At 38.6% G+C, this 19,679-nt stretch overlaps 1 protein-coding gene across 3 annotated transcripts in view; it reads right to left on the bottom strand.

Moving 5' to 3' along the window:
- tbc1d22a (TBC1 domain family, member 22a) overlaps positions 1–19,679 on the bottom strand; it is a 126,378-nt gene that overhangs the window by 65,956 nt on the left and 40,743 nt on the right. For all 3 annotated transcript variants that reach the window (XM_033989780.2, XM_055231505.1, XM_033989781.2), the window contains one exon: positions 12,639–12,753. In XM_033989780.2, coding sequence (XP_033845671.1) covers positions 12,639–12,753 — 115 coding nt within the window. The remainder of the gene's footprint in view (positions 1–12,638; positions 12,754–19,679) is intronic.

The following is a 19,679-nucleotide window of genomic DNA, read 5'->3' on the forward strand; positions in this document are numbered from 1 at the left end:
ATTTCTGAATATTTGTGGAAAACTCATTTGTATGCACTGGTTTTTAATACAAGCTGAGCGGGACATTTGTATTGTTTTGTTTTAGCGTGTTTTTGCATGTTTTGTTTTCTAAGATTGCACTTTATAATTCCTTTGTAAAGCACTTTGGGCAGCTGCGTGTTGTTTTATAAATGCGCTTTATAAATAAACCTGTCTAATTTCCATGGAGACAAGTTTTCCCAGGTATAAGCAATAAAACACACCTGTAATTGAATAAATGCTAGAAGGATACGATTGGGACAGTGCATGTTAATGAATGGACACGATACAAAATGAATATAAACACAGCGGATCATCCCAGTTCGGAGCCTCATTTAAAACTTTCCACTGAGCTAGTATACATATGCGATTTTCTCATATACCCGGACATACTACTCTCATCTTTGCCTTGTTTGTTTGAAGTCAGCTGAGGGAGGCGCACAAAAGAGCACAGAGCCCGAGACCTTTCATCCGATCGCAGCAGGACAGACGAAGGTACCCACATTATCACACAATGTATTCTTGTGACATGGACACCATATCTGATAATGGCACAAGATATGGACATGGAGGCCTGCAGTGTGATTAGATGTCAGAGTAGTTCATTTTAACCACCGTACTAGCACCACTGTAGCAGCACAATGCAACACAGCCAGGGGATAGAAAATAATGGACATGAGCTCTGCCAAAATGAAGAGATAAAAATCAATGGGATGGGAGCTAAAACAGCCCGCACCAATCATCACGAAGATATTACTACAGACATTTCATGGAAATAAACTACAAAAACTGGCAGGGTGTTTCAAGCACAAAAACACTATTGAATTTTTCCCAAATAGCAAGCATTCATTACTGGACTACCATTTGTTATGAAACATACAGCATTTCTTTCTTTAGACATGTCCATTCAACCAAATATGCAGCTAGTTTTACAAAGACGGTCTAAATTATTGGAAAACTTTGCTTTTACAGAGGAAATGTAGTTCATAAGTCAAAACAAGTGGTACATACAAAACGCTTCAAAAATGAATTTCTTGTGTCCTGGATATTCAAATGAAAATGTGTGGCCAATAAAGCCGTATATAAATTATCCATTCACTTAAAAAAAAAAAAAAAAACACAAAGGAAAGAATAGTTATGCTTCTAGTACTCAAGCAAGTTTGACCATAGGAGTATAATATCTGCTCTTGTCCGGCACAAACAAACAAATAGATAAATAACACTCACATATATTTAGTTTCCAATATTGGGACTATACTATTTCATTAGATAAATTCTACATCGACTTCATGCTTTGTGTCTCTCACGTGACCCGTTACACAGTGTAAACATATCAAGCTACATTCTTCCTGTATAATATTGCTAAGTCAGGCATATAATAACTTCCAAGCAAAAAACAAAGACATAGTATTTACAGTACGTGAATGTTTAATTATTTATAGGCTATTTAAAAATTCAACACCCAAGCTCCGTCCCTAAAGACCAACATTTCCTTCTCCGTTTAAATCAAAGCTGTAACATTCAAATAACTGACTACACTAGGCCCTGAAGAGGTGAAAGGAAAGAGGGAATCATTTTGAACCTGTATTTAGACTTAATAGCTCATCTGTAGTGGCCCACAAAACAATGAGACTGGATGAATACCGACTTCCTCCTTGGGACGTAGCGGCTCTGGGCAACAGCGACGGCATTAAAAATTATAATTGAAAAGATTAATTGCCAGCAGACCGACTCACAATTTGCAGTATGTCAGAGCTGATTAACAAGGTGCCGAAGTACCACTGCCCGGCATTTTGGGAGACCCCCGAGGACAGTCCCATAGTCTCAGACCAGTCTTTGCGGATGTGGCTGCAGAGGAAGACCTTGAGCTTTGGAGAGCAGGGAGCGTTTGCAGGAGTCCGTGGTTGTTACTGGAAATACGCATAGCTCATCACAACAACAAGGACACGGGGGTAAGGGCTAAGAGCAGGGAGGCTACAGTGAGTCAGGGAGGTAACGGTATGATTAACAAAGCAACAGTGCCCTCTCTGGTCACTATATAAAAACAATGGTAGTGGAAGTCTAAGGGAGTGTATTATAAAAAGATTTAAAGCCATAATTATTGGTATGTTGGTTGTTCCGTGATTATCCTCGCTATATCCTGTAGTCCGTGAAAACATTGCCCCATAATTCATAAGGTAAGAAACTAGCTCCCTGTTAAAATCATGGTTCAAGACTAGACAAATAGCCCCAGGATGCGGCACTGCAGTTGTGTACAGATACTGACAGGCTACTAATGGCGTATTAAAGCTAGAGTGAAATGCAGACCTTGACTGTTAGAATGGTTTATGTGATCTTGTGTCAAAATTGAATCGCGTAATCAAAAAGTAAGGCATGAGACTAACTGTGAAATAAAGCTTCTGAATGGCAAGTCTCCACAAGAACTATTACGTATCTACTATATTTATTGCGCTTCTAATTATACCTAAATCATTTACTGCAATAATCAAAATGTTAGACTTCATTTTAGTCCAACCATTTCGCCATTATGAATTGTCTGCTGATGAGCCATCCTAATTCAAGTTAATTGTCTCCTTATCTTTCCAGTGACTGAAGTCTACAACTTGGCATCTCTTGTTCGCTTCCATCACCCCTCACTCTCTTCTTCTTCTTCATTCTTCCCACTGGAGTCACCCCACTTCCTGTTGGCTCCGGGGCTCACTTCCTGTTTGTCCTGGCAAGTGGGGCTGCCTTGTCCGGGGAGACTGACTTGCTTGGTAGCTGCCAGCTGTGAGCACTTGGCACACAGCGTTAGGGTTAGACCTCCGGAGACCCGGGTTTGCACCGTGACACAAACTACACAAGTTCTACACAATGTGGTGCCTGCGATGCCATCTGCCCTCCACGACGAAGAGCCACGAGGTAATGTGATGTAAGATGATAAACGAGCCACTTTGGGCTGATGCAATGATCAAGGATGTGTGCTCACTGTTAAACCTGATGAATTCAAAACACAAATGAAACTGATTAACCCGAATTACTGTCTTTAGCAGATTTTAACCTATGCCAGCTACAAATATACATATATATTTATACTGTTGATTTATCTTCTTATAATTATCTCCCTATAACCTCTATAATAAACAATAAACTGACCTTTAGTTTAATAAGAATTTCCAGCAAAATCGCATTACATAAACCAGCCATTACTTCTCATTTAGAGCTGACAGCACACGCACAACCTAATGATCCTAATGATGAATACAAATGTATCGCACTGTACTAATGGGTCCAGCAAAAAGCCTGAAAGCAAAAAAAGTATAACAAAAAATCCTGACAATACACCTGCCAAGATTATTGTGATTTGAAGAAATAATACATTTATGTGTTTCAGTTACTGGCTCCAATCCACTGCGCAACAAAACTAAAAATAACGAATAAATAAGCTCACTGTTAGGAAGAAACATACATGGTGTCTTGGAGCAAAAATACATTTTAGAGAAACATTTGTTGTTGTTTCAATGAGACAAAAGGAAAAGAGTTCGCCTGTCCAAATCGGTATACATTTGATATTTTTTGGAAGAACAACTTACAAAACAATGCCCGATCTACTCTCCTCTAAACCTTTTGTAATGAAATTCTGATGCACTGCCAATTGGTGCAAAACTACTCTAGGCTGTTGGAAAAACTTTCTGCCAACTTTTTTTCTTCTACTATATTCTAAAATTTTCCAAACACCTATGCAATTTTAAATCCACATTCCCCTCAACTCCCACAGCAACTTCTTAGAATCATTACAAGTCGGTCTTAAGCGTGTGCATGCGTAAATGAAAATGAATAAATGAATGGCCGTTTCAATGGGTCTGTGTGTTACTGTGTATCATTACCATAGGAAAATGAAGCCTATACATACTTTAAAAATCTTTGTCCTAATGTCAGTGGTAGTATATAGTATTTTCCAGCCACTATCAGTTGCAAAGACCATGGACAGTAAACAAAGTAAAGAAAAGAAACCACTTTAATACATCAGAATGCCAACCACTCTGCCACCGAATACACAATTCATTACAAATAATGACAGTGTAGTACATTCATTACGATTTTAAACGACAAGCTGTACACAACAAATTGAAACAAAAAACTATTACTTCTCCATAATACCTCTAGGGCTGCTCGCACCTCGCACGACTCCTCCAGAAGGAAAATATCGGTTTTCACTTTTTACCACAACACAATTAGCATGATAACACCGCTGTTAATGAGAGACAAACATTTCCAGAGGTGTCATGCAAACTGCTGTATAGTTGGCGAAGTCAACTTGGCATTTGTGCACGTACACGGAATACATCTGTCACACGAGACGAGCATGGATCAGAATAGAGTTTTGATGGTGTGAAAAAAAACAAAAGGTGAAAGTATGGAAATAGGCAGGCGGAGGTGCAAGGATAAGCAGTGGGAGGGGGTGGGAGCGCTGATGCTAAACAAGGAAGTAATAAGAACAAGGGTGAGATGAAACCAGACTTTGATTTGTCGAGCGAAAATCCGTCATGTTAGCCGAATACATGCAAACCCGAGTCAATGGAACGTCATTTTGAGACGTCAAATTTTACCCCAAAGAGCGCCCACGCACTTACTCATTCAAAAGAGCTGAACTTCAACATGGCAATCGCTTAAGGCCATAAAATCTACGCAGTCACCCAAGTAATGTTCTCATCTCCACACTATCTGCAATGCATGCTGTGTGTCCATACATCAAAGGGGGGGGGGGGGGGGGTGGGTACTGCCATTAATACAGTACTGCTACCATAATGATTTGCACGCCTGGGGGTACAGTCATGGCCTATATGAGGAAGTGAAAAGCGTTGATTAAGGCTAAAGTAAGACATTAACTGCAGCTATCAATATCTGTATTCAGTGTGTCTGTATGCCCCAGGGTCTACGCTACAACATGTCTCAAACAACATTATTTATCATAGGCATTCAAAAGCTAATGTGGCAACACGCAAATACTTAAATAGCGTATTTCAAGATACCCAACGCGATTTACAGGGCATTGTTCATTCGGTACCCTTGCTGTGCTGATGGAAATATACCATTGTAGCCACAGCTGCCCTGGGGTAGGCTGACGGAAGCAATCTGCGCCATCTGCCCCTCCGATCAATCACTCATACACAACATTCACTCTAGGGCGGGTGTGTGAAGTGTCTTGCCTAAGGACGCAACAGAAATATGCACTGGATCCTCTGCTACTCCAATACAGCACATGGTATTCCCAAGAGTCTTCCTTTCCTATACTAACCAAGCTCAGCCTTGATTACCTTCCAAGATAAGATGAGACTGTGTCTTTTCGTAATGGTATAACCATAATTACACTTGTTATTGTTCCAACATTTTCTCCAGTATTCTCTGTAATGAAGCAACCTCACATCACCTGTGTATCTTTAAGCTCATTGCAAACAAAGCAATACAATACAACAGTCTATTGAACTTCTGTCATTCTAAATCTATAATGAAAAGCAGCTGTAGCATAAAATAACTAAGAACCCACCATGTTGAATTGAATAAGAAATGTGGATGATGAGGCACATAAAGCTGTTGAAATCATTAAAAATTTCCATTTGACTCGGCTGACACTGAGCGCTGCTGCCTAATGCAGTCAACACATTTGGGATTTGAAGAAGGTTTCCTGAGATGTAAGTGACAGACCAGTCCATTAAGTCATTAGTGTGTGTAATCTGCAGCTTTAGAATGGGAGAAGGAAAATATGAGTAGATCAGTAATAAGCAAGCCAGACCAAATAACTCTTAAATACTTAGATATTCTCATTGGCTTGTCTTATCCCCCACAATTTGATGAGCACAAGACTGACAAGTAACCAGTGGCATAAAACTGCTCCAAAACAAATATGGCGACTTTTGTGTGGAAGGAGAAAAGGTATCGTTGGAATATATTTAAAATGTATATTTATAATACAATTATAATACATACAATTGATTCTTTCCATAAAGTGCTGACTATCTAAAAACTTTTACTTTTTCTTGCCCCAAAACATCATTGCGTACTTTCCATCCAAACACATGCATTAGCATACTTTCCATATTTCTCATAGTGATTCAGTGTATGTTTGAACACATGACTGTGATGCAACTTGCAAACAGCACGCAGCCTCAGTGTAACGCACAGTTAGACGACTGTTTCAATTGCCTTCAATTGCATCAGGTCAAGCAGAACGCATCTCACTGTCACAGAATGATAAAACACTTTTTTCACTCCAATCACATGGCTGACATAGAAAAAGGGGGTATGGGTTTTGGAGGGATCTGAGGCGCTTCGGGCTGGGGAGAACTTCAATTTATGGCTTTTTATAGTCAAGTAATTAACTTAATCTAAAAATATTCAATAACGCCAGCGATTATTCACAGATGATAAATCATTTTCTGACAGAACTATTTCTCTGGATCATTTCGGAGCCCTATTGCTTTTTATCAGGGTGACAAGCCCAATCTCTGGAAATAAGATCAGGCCCAATACAGATTAAAAGAACGACTATTGAATTTGAGATACACAGAATATACTTTCAACAGCTGACAATGAGAGGCCAAACAATTACAAGTCGGTATACTCTTTGACCTATGAAGTAGCTGACATAAATATGTAATCTTCTTGGGACATGCTGCAGTGAATATTTTAACCATCAGCTATTCCAAGAATGTTTCCCAGGCATGCCATGAACTTTTATGTAAACTCTAGTTCGTGACAGTAAAAAGCTAAAATGGAGTAAAAGAACACCTGGTGACAGACTTTTGGAGTGAGAGATGAACAAAACTAATGTAAATGACAACCCTCAGAAGTATTAAGGCTGAGAACATCCTTCAGGGGAATAAAAGAGACACTTATAGAGAAAAAGGTGGACATGGACAGAGACTCAGGGTCAAAACCACAAGGCCAATTCAATTTCTCTACTCCAAAGGCTATTACTTAACCCCAGAAACACTGTGATTGCATTCTAAACTGAATATAGTAGTGCAGCCCAGGACGGAGCTCAGGGCCGGAGAGAGATGCAGGCAGAGTAAGAAAAACTCAAGAACAAACCTTGACAAGTCGGACAAGAAGAAGAAGAATGCTTTAATCAAATCCGAGAGAATGAATGAGAATAAGGCATTATGATAAGTAGTACAAGTCCCAAGACACACAAAATTATAAAGAGTTTACTTTAAGTGCGTATGACTTGTTAGACTACTGATTTAATTAAAACTTAGTTAACATAAATTTCACATAAATTAAACATCCCGTCTAGTTTTCCCTATTTGACATTGTTGTAAAGTTTGAAATGTTACTTCCTGATTGGACATTGGGCAATTCTACTCTATAAAATTAAAAATATATATATTAATTTCTGGGAGAGAAGGTACTTACCTTTTACATCTTTAAGACTTACTTATGACAATGTTACATGCACAATAATTACTAAATCGACTTATGGTTCAACATATGAAAGCTGGAACAATATATTTTGGGTGTCAGTATTTATCAAGAGTACTTTTTCTTTGCAAAAGTGGGGAGATTTGGGGGTATTTGTGTTGAAAAACAGTAGGATTTGCTGTGGAGGGATGAATAAGTCTCTTTTATAGCTAAATATTGGTACATTCTGCTATTTATTTGCTGCAGTTCATGTTTTTTAATGTATCTAAAAATGGTTATGTGGGATTATCTTGGATTATTTAAATCTTTAAATATTATCGCTTATCACAGTATTCCTCTGTAGCAATAAATCGTGCTTCAGAATGTGTTATCGAGGCAGGTCTGCTTGTGGGCTCTGATGAAAGTGTCAAAACATGTTAGTATAAGTTTACAGTGCAAACCCTGTAACCAAGCAACCTAGGTCAGAATTGGATCATTCATCGCCTGCATCTTGTTTCCTGTCCACAATATGAAACAGTTATTGTGGGGAAATACACAAATAAATCCAGAAAGATACTAAAAATAAATATGTTTGGGAACTATATATAAGGTAGAAGTGAGCAAAGATGCCAAACATGTTCGCAAAACACCAAAATCAAGTCGATACTAATACTGGAACAAGCACTATCAGCAAATAGAGAAATTACTGGTCATAATTCAGATGTAAAATAATCATATTAAGACATTTGACCCTGTTCAAATCCTAAATTTTGAAAAGAAACATCCAGCTATACTGATATTTCCACTCCTTCTCTCCTCTCCTCTCCTCTCCTCTCTGCTTCAAAACCATTTTAGTTCTCTTATTTCTAAAATGCCAAGCATAAATTGTAAATGTACCCAGGGCGCTCACTGGTTTCTTAACCTAAGCAGATGTTAGAGAGCATATTTTCTGTATTCTGAGAGCTTGTTGAGGAAATGCATGTGTCTGGGGATGAGAAGTCTGATGTTTTAAAAGGGCTAAATACACTACGCAACCCATTACTCTGGCTGCTGTGTCATAGGGAATACGGCATCGCTCGCTCCTTATTCTCTCCATCTTCTTCTCTAATACCTACAAGGACACAAGCCTAAGAGATACGACTTTGCAGATAGCCTCAGTCTGTCAACTTCTCACTTTTGGCTCTTCTGGCCCCCTGCTAAGTGAAGTGGGCTGTCTTGTCCAAAAGATACTGTCTTTGAAGTTTAGATCTGAAGTAAAAGTAACAGCAGTAAAAAAAAAATAAAAATACATATGGATATTCAAAAACTCTGTTAGAAACTGTCAAATGTATCAGAGGATTAACAAACATGTATTTTTGTTTTTGTCACTGTAGCTGGCAGACGACTGTATGAATGAAAAAATAGGTCACAATAAAAATGATGTAAGAAATAAAAATTCTATTAATAATTGGGAGAATTTCGGAAGCAAAACACGTATTAATAAAAAGGTGAAAAATGGATAATGTGACATCCCTAATGGAAAACTAACACTTTGCTCGAGAACCCAAATACAAAGCAATAAATTGGTAATAGGATTTGTAGCAGTAGAAGCAGATTGCAAATGGGTAGTACATTTATATTTGATCATGCCTTCAAACTCAATATATAAGCAGCATAGATATTGAAGAAATAGAAAAAATACAGTTAAAAATGCATTTATTTCCACATGGTATCAACCGCATTACCACTGGTTTGCAAGGGTATGACTCTACAACCAGATACATTCTCATCCATGACGAACTGGTAACAAAGCTCTTTTTCCAGCATACAAAATGACCCTCCCAGGACACCATCAGCGCAGAGGTGATGATAGCAGTTTTCTCAGTGCCATGACAAGTGCCAGTGGCTTCAAAGCCGAGGATGGAGGAGCAGTGGTGTATACTGGCCTATTCTTCTGCTCACTGATAGAAGGAAGACTAGTCTAGCTTGGATGTTTCCTGCCAGCATGGGGCCACTTTCTGGGTTTCATTTTCTCCATTCTGAAAATCTTGTTTTGCTGCCTTGTGTTGTTTGTCCCCCTCTGTCAGAGCCCATGGCCTCGCTCTTTCTCACCCTTAAGCTCGCCAAAACACACCCTCAGCCTCCTGCTATTTTCACTACTTCGTTTCCATTTAGGTTTTCTCTCTTGAGATGGCCTGACTGCTCTGAACAACCAGTAGGGTTGGACGAAATGACAGTTTTTGTTTTTTTTTTTCTTTTTATTTATTGACAACAAATTTCAATTTAATTTCATCTTTCATCCATCCATTTTCTTCCACTTATCCAGGGCCGGGTCGCGGAGGCAGCAGTTTAAGCAGGAACTCCAAAACTTCCCGCACCCCAGACACTTCCTCCAGCTCCTCCGATGGGACCCCAAGGCGTTCCCAGGCCAGGCAAGAAACACAGTCCCTCCAGCGTGTCTTGGGTTCTTCGTCCATCTTCCCCAGGGGCCTCCTCTCTAGATAGGCCTCCAGGAGGCATCCTGAACAGATGCCCGAGCTACTGCAGCTGGCTCCTCTTGATGTGGAGGAGCAGCGTCTCTACTCTGAGCTCCTCCTGTATGACAGAGCTCTAACCATGCTTAATTTTGTCTTATAAAACACAAAATGCCTTTCAGACTTTCATAGTCGCCATTTATTACAGAAAATACTACAAATTTAGTTTTCAAAGCCTCAGCTCTGCTCATAACCACATGCTTTAAGTACTGACCAAGGATTGGCTGTATCTATTTATTTTTTTTATTTTTATTTTTTTTACATCTAGGAAATGACTCAATACAACTAATTGAATCCCACTATATATGAATCCACTCAGAGCACATGATGGGTTCACTGCTATTCCTCCTTACAAAAAAAGAGTGTAGAGTTGTAGTTTACATCAATAGGTGTACAAGTCTGTACATGTTGTTCCCCCTATTGTAGGCATCCACTCATCCTTAATGTGGATCCAAAGTAAACATACAAATTGCATTATATATCTTGACGTAAATCAATGCCAGTTTTACCATCAAGGAAGACAGCTCTTCTTGGCCCTTCCTGCTCTTAATTTGAAGAGTGGTGATGTACGCTAATGCTAAGTGAGAGACGAAGTTTAAAAAATCTCCAAACACTTCTTAAATCAATAAAGCAAATGACATAACATTGAAAGGACTGAACGGTAGGAGAACAGAATATGCTCTGATTTAAAAGGTCCATCTCTTGGCATTGCAGCGTGGGAATAGAGAAAGCAGAAAGGATGGCAGCTGAACAGTAACTGCAATGTCAGGGCAAAGATGTTCTGTGGCAAACGACGACAGGAGCAAGCAAGAGCAAGGAAACCAAGACAGTTACAGGGAGATCTAAATAAGAATCAAGACAGGCAGCACAAAACTGGGAAGTGGAGGATCTGAGCTGTGTTAGGAGCTATATATAAAGGAGCAAAAATCTATGGTGTTATGTGCTCTTGGCAGTATGGTGACCAGAATTACGTGAATACTAGATTACAATATTGTCAAATCCACACCCATGCATTACTAGCAGGCACAAAACTTTGATGGTTAATCTCAGACTACACTGGACATTAACCTGATGAAACCATGAGGAACCCAGGACTGAACCCAATCAACCCAAAACTGGAATGAAACCAAAATAAACCAGGACAGATTTAGCCAGGTATAAATGTTTCGTTTTGGTAAAAGGAGTACTACAAGAATATGATTTTACTTGCAAATGTTTTAGCTAGGAGAATTAAACAGCTGCTCATAAAATGCACTTCATTTAAAGTTTTTTTTCCCCCCCAAATCTCTCCAGCCCAAACCAGAAATATCCTTTTCCCTCAGACTACTGTACCTCCACTTCACTGATCCAGCTTTTTGTCCAGTGTTTTGTGTTATTAAATTCATCCAAGTGCACTTCTCAAAAATAGGCTCATGTCTCCTTACTCGTTCCTCTTACACAGTCTTGGCAAAACCTTTATACACCGAAGTCTCTTCCACAAAGTTGATCAAAAGAGTCCATTAAAAAAGCACGTTTGACTGAGGTCACATGCCGCTCAGAGGTGCAGCGGGTTTTACATGTAATGGTTCTTAAAAATATGAATTCTGACTTGTGAAGTACGTTGCTTTCAGATTGAATTGAGCTCACTTACAAAAGCAGACCGCGGCTATCGGAGAGAGGTGGCAGAAGTGTAAGGTATTAGAAGAAAGAAGAACGGCATGGGGGCAAGACGGGGCCGCAGCAGGGAGCAGTGAGTGTATGGGCTTATATCTTGCAAATGGCAGACCTACACAAAGACAAATTAGGTCCACACGGTGAAAAGAATCAGATATAGAACTCGTGTCCACTGGAATCACACAGGCTTGATTCAATAAGAGTTATTAACAACGTTAAGTGTTTCAAAAATGACCATGTGGATTTGTTTTTAACTGAAATACAAAAAGTTCAGTTGAAATTATAGACTGTATATATAAATGGATACATAGCTAACCTGCTAGCCAGCGCATTTCAAATAGGAACTGATCATGAGCTGTGCTTCCGGCTCCATCGAATCTGACTCCAATTCACTTGATCAAATTGTCACTACTCTCTCCATAAATGCTTCTGTTAGCCTCATCATTTTGGTCCTAAAATATTCGTAGATTGACCCGTAAACCTGTGTTGCGGGCAGGAAGGGGCGTTACCTTCCACAGTTTCGTTCCAGATTGGCTGTTTGGTTGCTATGATACTCGCAGACTGCAGACTGGCTCCAAAAATTGCCCCACAACTGCGATCCTCAATGAGCTTCATTTGACTGGAGCCGAACGCTAAGCATGACGTCACACTCATTTAGTTCAATTCTTTATACAGTCTATGGTCAGAAAGAATCTACGTATAATTCTTTGACAAAAAAAAGGGAAAACTTGGGCTTATAACATTTAGATAAAGTAGATCAGCAGCACTGGACTGGGTCTCAGGGGTAAAACAAAATCTAATAAGCACAGAATAAAATGTAAAAAAAAAAAAGTTATGCAATTATCAAGTTTCTTAGCCCACAGTGAATATGGGAATTTATAATTGCATCTTTGTGACCACAATTGTTACTCCTGAGTGATTTGTGGATTTACCCTCATTACCAGTAGTAAAGACTTAAAGTCTGAAAGGCCAAAACAAACACAGCAACGTTTTCAACAGCTCCAACCATCATTTTGTCACGACACACTCATCAAATTATTCTTGCAACAACTCAAGTTAAAAAAAAGAACTTACCAATGTACTCAAACACGAAGACTACGAAGAATGGCGTAACCAGGTCGTTGATGCCTTGAACGTATCCACTGGCCGGGTGTCGAATCGCCCAGATAAATAATATCCTTTCAAAAATCTTTAATGGAAAACAAAAAACGATAAGAAAAGAAAACACAAGGTCAGAGTGGTTAAGTAAAGTATGCATGCAAATACAATAAGCAGCTCTGAAAACAAGAGACCACTGTAAACTATTGGTAAAGTATCTTAATAGTTCTGTGGGATATTGGAAGAAATATTGTCGAAATAAATAAGGTATTTGAATTCACTTGGTTGGCCCCAATTATTTAGCAATGGTCTGTTTTTAGAGCTGCAAGTCCATATTGAATTTAAACCAATTTTCTCCTGAGACTGTAACAACACTTTTCTCTATATGTTAAGAATCATTTTCAGAGGCGATTAATCCTCAATAATTGCTGGTTCGAATTACAGCTTTTGATGTAGATGTGTAAATATGTGAGGTGTGTAAAGCAGTAGTACAAATTGCAGTAAATTGAAGCATGCCAGGCTGGTGCAGGGAAAGCAGAAAAACGTGCTATGGCTTTGCGTAACATTTTAATTAAAACGATCAAGAATGTTTTACAAGTTCAGAAAAAATGAGCACTTTCAATTGTTTGTTTTTTTCTTTTTTTTTTTTCAATTTTGTATCGAACTTGCAATGCTATTCACAGAAGCATGGCGGCATTGTTAAACATGCATTAAAATAGAAAAATATAAGGGACAAATTGAGCACTTAGCTATAGAGAAGCACATTGACTTGACCTTTTGAACACAGTACATATAAGTATTCAGGTTAATCTACGGTCTAATGCATTTCATTTTGTCATAATAGTATTTACATTTGACAGTTTGTTTATAAAAATATGCATCCAGAATTACCCTGACAAGCTCTTAGTGGATCCAAAAGAACTAACCTCTCTGCCACTAAAGTCATTCCACTACTTTTCCAAATTTACAAATCTAATTCCTGTCTCCACATCGCAGTTGTTGGACATTTACAAAGTTGAATATGTATCACTTTAGATCCAAACCAAATTATGCATGCCTCTGTTGTTTTAAACTCTGCCCTACTGAGGATGCACACTTCTTTATGCTTTTCCTTTCCTGTCACAACACAAATGCGTTTAACCCGCCTATTGTTTTTTCTTGTTTTATTAGACAATTCTCACTGGCAGAATCTACACTCGACATTACAGAATAAAGATTTTTTTTTTCTTTTTCTGTTAATGTTGCTTCCTCAGAATCTAGCACCGCACCTCAGTTCCTCCACTGTTTTATCTACACAAAAAAGGTCTCTTTGAACTTTGTTTTTTTGGCTTTGGTGCTGGTCCTCCTGCATCTCCTCGTCTATTTTTTCCATCTGTTTGTCTCTGTGCAATGCTCTTTTCCACCAAGTCACACCTCTCTCTCTCTCTTTCTCTCCCTCTCTTCATTCCTTCTCTGTAAAATGTTCCCTTTTTTTTTCTTCCTGGCTGAAAAAAGTCCACATTTACTACACACAATCACCAATATTGTTTAACATATTGCAGGGGTGTCAAACTCACTGTCAAATTTCACTGAGGGCCACATTAGCAAAATGGTTCGTCTCAAATTTGCAAAGATACAAAAAAATATGTCTGTGTAACTGTGTAACTCCTGATAAACTGACATTTTAAGACAGTCATACATTTAAATTTACCTTGTCGCGGGCATTAAATCATTAATCAATAAAGACAATACACTTCATATTCTAATTTTGTTCAATATTATCTCTGTACATCAACATCACTCATTGCCCAATCTAATGTATCCCACAATATATCCCACACCATCAGCTCAGCCTGACAGTGGTCATAATGTTATGGTCAATGGCTATTTACTTCACTTTTCTGTAATACATCCATATGCATTCACATCACACCTATTATCTTGTATTATTTGTCACAATAACACCATCTCCCCGTCACATCTATCAGCCTGTATATCATTGAAAAATCTCTCTTGACAGGTATATTTTGGTAAACCTGTGCACAAACCTATGCATTTTATTTTAACTAATTTGATCAACGTTAGCAGGAGGCACACACATGGCTATATGGCATTTCATTCCAACTCTACTTACACCTTTACCTGCCTCCACATCTCGCACCTCTTCTTTCCTTATCAAAGCCCTATCCATCAAACACACAGAGCTGCTGGTGCTGCAGTGAGAGCGGCTAATGGGACTTTCTTTCCATTCCAATCTCAAAAGCTGACATGAATATTTCACATGGGCACAGAGCCACACGTAGAGCAATTGCGCCCAAAACCAACTTAGGGTGGCCACTACTACCACCTCTACTTCCATAACTACAATTATAATTTGTGCAATTGCTACTATTTCTAGTGCGATTTGTTTTGCTTGCATTGCAACTATAATAAAGTTACAAAAAAAAGTCTACCGGTCAACTCTGTGGACATTAAAACAGAAAGAAAATGACAGAATGAGTACAGTGATAAGGACAATTTAACATTATGGAGTATAAAAGTGTTGTGGTGCTTCTCCAGGTTTGCAAAGTCCTATCTCGTTCCATGTAAGCTAAAGATGGCTTCAGTGCATACAGTAATAAAGGGCCTGATTTAACCAAGTCGTGTGCAGCCGTTGGTAGTTGTGTAAATTGCGTTAATCTTGCACTAATTTCATGTTCTTCTCATAATGTGCTTCATCTGCCAGAGAGGAAATCTGTTTTGCCACATCTCTAGAGTCACAGAGCTCCAGTTCAGTTCCATTAAACCCAGGCCCCCAGGATTGCAATATAGTCTGTATCATAGCTTTGAAAGAAATTCAATACAACAAAATGGTTTTCATGTCATCGAAAGACAAAGTAAGACTTACTCCATTAGTTTCTGCTCTCAGAGGAGGCACTTTGACATCAGCAGTTTCTTTAATTAATACATGTGTCACTATACTATTTCAAAATGACTGATTTCAGGTCACGTATGTCCATATATTAGAAACATATTTTAAGCCTGTAATATAGTTGTTGTTTTTCTTCCTTGCAAACTGATGGTGTGATGAGCAGTTGTAACATTTATTTGATTGAATTACAAATGGGGTCATTTTGTGTGGTGAATGCTCAAGTCAAAACAACTATCAATCAGTCGGATCATGTGTTCGATATGATCACATTTTTAAAAATCCACTTGGGCCAACACGATCCAAGTTGTCAGCGTCCCTCTAATTATGCACTTTTAATTTGTGTTGAAGTGTAAAAAGCTGAATTTGAATTTCTCGCCTAGCTAATTGCTTTTGAGTTTTTAGCAATTACAACTACAGGTGGTTTCCCATTTGGCTCTAAAACTTATAATTGGATGATTATCAAAAATCTTCAAAACAGTATTGTTCAAAAAAATATAAGATACCACTTGGAAATACCAGCAAAATTGCTTCAGCGTTCCCCTGTTTTGCGAATGGAGCAGACTGTTGACTGGCTTCCATCTCCACTAAATCTTTTGGAGCCCCCAGAGTGCAGCGCAGAGACAAACAATTGAATGTAATGAAGCAGAGGTGATTTTCAGGTGGTGGCGCAGCAAGCATAACCGTATAAAAGAGACGGAGAGAGTGTGCTTTTGGAGTCTGTTGCATACAAAATATATGCGGAGCATGCAGCCTGAATATTTCAATGGAGGCTGGAGATTGTCTGTGTGCACACGAAGAGGGCAGAGTCGGTGAAAGGGAAGGAGACATGACTTTTGGGAGTATGAAAGAGGGGACAAGAGGTAAAAGTTTGTCTTACAATGCATGTATACAGTACAAGTGTGGTTGTAAGAAAATGTATAGAGATAAACCATACTTTTGTAAGTGAGAGCAATAGTCTGCAAGGACACAATTTGTCAAGTAGCGGTGTGCCCAATTATTGAAATATAAGTACATAGTGATACTAAATTTGGTGATACAGTAGTGAGGGAGTTCATATTTTTGTCGCATGTTTAGATTTGACATATTCACTATTTTACTGATTAAAATGGATGTATTACATATCAAGTTTGTGCAGTTAGGGGTTTAACAAAAAATGCTGTTAAAATGTTTTATAGTTTTATAAAGACTGATAACAGTCTGGTCCCGAAGCCCTCTATTGTGTTTTTCAGTGACGCGTGTGAAACAAAGAAGCTCATTGGTCACCTGTCATTTACAAATAAAATCTAATTTATCTCAGCTCAGATTAACTGAGTTTAGGGCTTTGGTCACTAATTCTAGAGAAATCCGCCATGTTGTTCAGCCCCCCTTGATATTTTCTTCCTTTATTTTTTCTGGTATGGATGGACCATGCACGTCCCCGATTGGCTAATCTACCGGTCCATCACACGTATCTAAAAACACGCAGATTCACCAGTGATCAGACTCACATCTTCGTAAAGTATTGACAAAGTGTGAGTTCTCAATCTAAGGTGAGTTAAAATGCACCTTACTCTTCAAAAATAGTGACATATTCCAGAATGTGTAATATGTGGTCAAACCTTCTTGTATGGCCCAACCTCCTTGTCAAAGCCTGATCTCTTCAGATCTCAGAAGCTCAGCAAGGTTGTGCATGGTTGGTACTTGGATGGGAGACCACTGGGAATGCCAGGTGCCACAGCGGTGTGCCATTGTTGCCACGTTGAGTCCTTAGGGACGTTTGGTAAAATACAGCTCATTAAGTAAAATTGAATCAGTTAATAAAAGGTCCAAATTTGGGGAAAGTAGAGTATACATGTCATATTGCCTCTGTCGCTGCTGCGCCACTTGAGTTTTTTTCCTAAGCATTAAATCAAAAGGAAATCAAGAAAAAGTGAAAATATAAGCTGTTTAAATTATAATAAGAAATGCAAATCATACTGACTCATTTCCTATGAATATAGATAAAGGAGGTTGCTGACAAGGAAACACAATCTTGTCCGAAAAAGTACACTCAATGATGTAGCAAAGTCTTCACCTGCATGTCGCTCCTGTGATATGTAATTCTTTTAAGTTTCAGCCTATGGCCAAGAGCTCCATTGTGTACAGGACAACAGGGTCAACATGAGGCAGCATGGCCTGGGGTGTTGTGTGTCTGATGTAGTCAGAGTCCACACAACAATCCCTATTTTGTGAGCCTTAATAAATGTTACATAACTTTTCGGCTGCTTCCTGTGGGTAAAATGTCTGGCCCTATAGCTGTGCAGTGTAGGTGTTTATCCACAGCACCACACTGTCCACCTCGTTAGCCTGCACCTCATTATGAGGTCTGTATTTTCACACAGCTTGTCAGGCCACCAACTCGTGTATCTGACAAACCCTCCCCAAGTGTAAATAAGAAGGTTCAGCTTAACCCTCCAGACCGGCATGGAATCAAATTCATTTCCATGTAAAATTGTAATAAGGAGCCATCCAGCCAGTCCCTTAAGTCTTATTCATACAAAAGACACAGTATGTGCGCACTGCAGCAGAATCCTAAGCAACTCTGAGCATCTTCACACGCAAGGGATTTAAGGAACCTGGAAGTCCAGATCAAGGACTTAATGGTCGAAGTGCCCAGTATTAAGTGTACTGAGGTGTTAGTAGTATGTGATAATACAAAGTCAAAGCCCATGAAATGACCAACTGAATAATAAAACTTATTTTCTACTAGCTTAATTCTGCACAGATGTGCTTGAAATTGTACAGTTTACCACTAGCCTGCATATTTAAATAATGCCTAAATATCCTTTAATAGGTTACTTAAATGGGCATTATGTAGGATTATGGAGTCAATCAAGACAACATTTTTTAGAAGAAAATTTACATTTATGAAATATAAACAAGGTGACATATCTTGTCAAGGCATTTTAGAGTAAAATAAGCCAGATTTATGCGATTTTATTCCTTTTGCTTTCAGAATGCTTAAAACAATCAGGGCAGTCCAGTTTAGATGAAAGTATACAATGTTTTATTATGTTTTGTGAAATGGGTGTGGTGACAGCTAATATCTTTAATGCACGGAAATGTGGTGACAGATGACACAGGAAGTAGTGTTATGTAGCAGCAGATTCACCATGGATGTAACATACACACATGAGAAGTGTATGTTTAGAATGTATGTCTAGTCTAGTTTTCTTCTATTTATTTTTTATTTTTTTAAACAATGCAAATCCATTTCTCATGTTTGTATCTTGCCCCTCTGTGTCCGTCATTCTGTCTGGCCCTGATGCTTTGCTTTACTGGCTGTAGTTGTAGCAATGATGTTTTATGGTTAGTTATCGATATCACAGAGCAGCTCAGAGCTGGCCTGAGATTTTTAGTCAAGTGAAAGCCAACCATGTGCTCTGTTGTGTGGTGCCCAAAGTCGCTCTTTGGTCCCTCCTCATCAAAAGTTGGACCCCAATTTGCTTTGTTACTGCCGCTAAAATAAAATCTTGTCTTTTTAGCTTGCGTAGAGTGTGTGATTGTTTGAGACTTGATGGATGCAGGTTTATTTTTGTGTTGTCTACGGAATCCATTTTCAAAGCAGCTACTGAAGTTAGGCTAGTTAGTGGTTTATATCATAGAATGCATGATAGAATGTTTATATTTACATAAGTGGAATTTCATCCTGCTCAGCGTTTGCGATGTTCAGACGTACACACCCTATTTTTGAGTTTACGGGCCCTGTACAGGCTGAAGATGAAGAGGTGAAGGTGAAGTTTAACTCTTGGCTTCAGGTTATGAATGATACAGCCATGGGTTTGATACAGGGTTTTTTTTGGGGTTTTTTTTTGTCTTTTTGTCTTTTTTTCTTTTTACAGAGAATCTTACATAATGCACCTTTAAAAGTATAGAGTTGCATCTGATCACCAATATTTGTAAAAGTGCATCGAGTTTGTGTTAGATATACTGCCCAACCATGCAAACCATGCAATGCAAAGCAGATGAGAGTATCACCTACTCAAAAGTTAACAAAAAATATGAAAATATATTTCTAAAGGAGCTCTCATTCATATTGAAAGTGTACAACAGTTCTGAATTTGAATACATTGAAATACACAGTACTAATATATGAGTATAGCATTTTT

This window comes from Periophthalmus magnuspinnatus, chromosome 23, assembly GCF_009829125.3.
Source record: "Periophthalmus magnuspinnatus isolate fPerMag1 chromosome 23, fPerMag1.2.pri, whole genome shotgun sequence".
Lineage (NCBI taxonomy): Eukaryota > Metazoa > Chordata > Actinopteri > Gobiiformes > Gobiidae > Periophthalmus > Periophthalmus magnuspinnatus.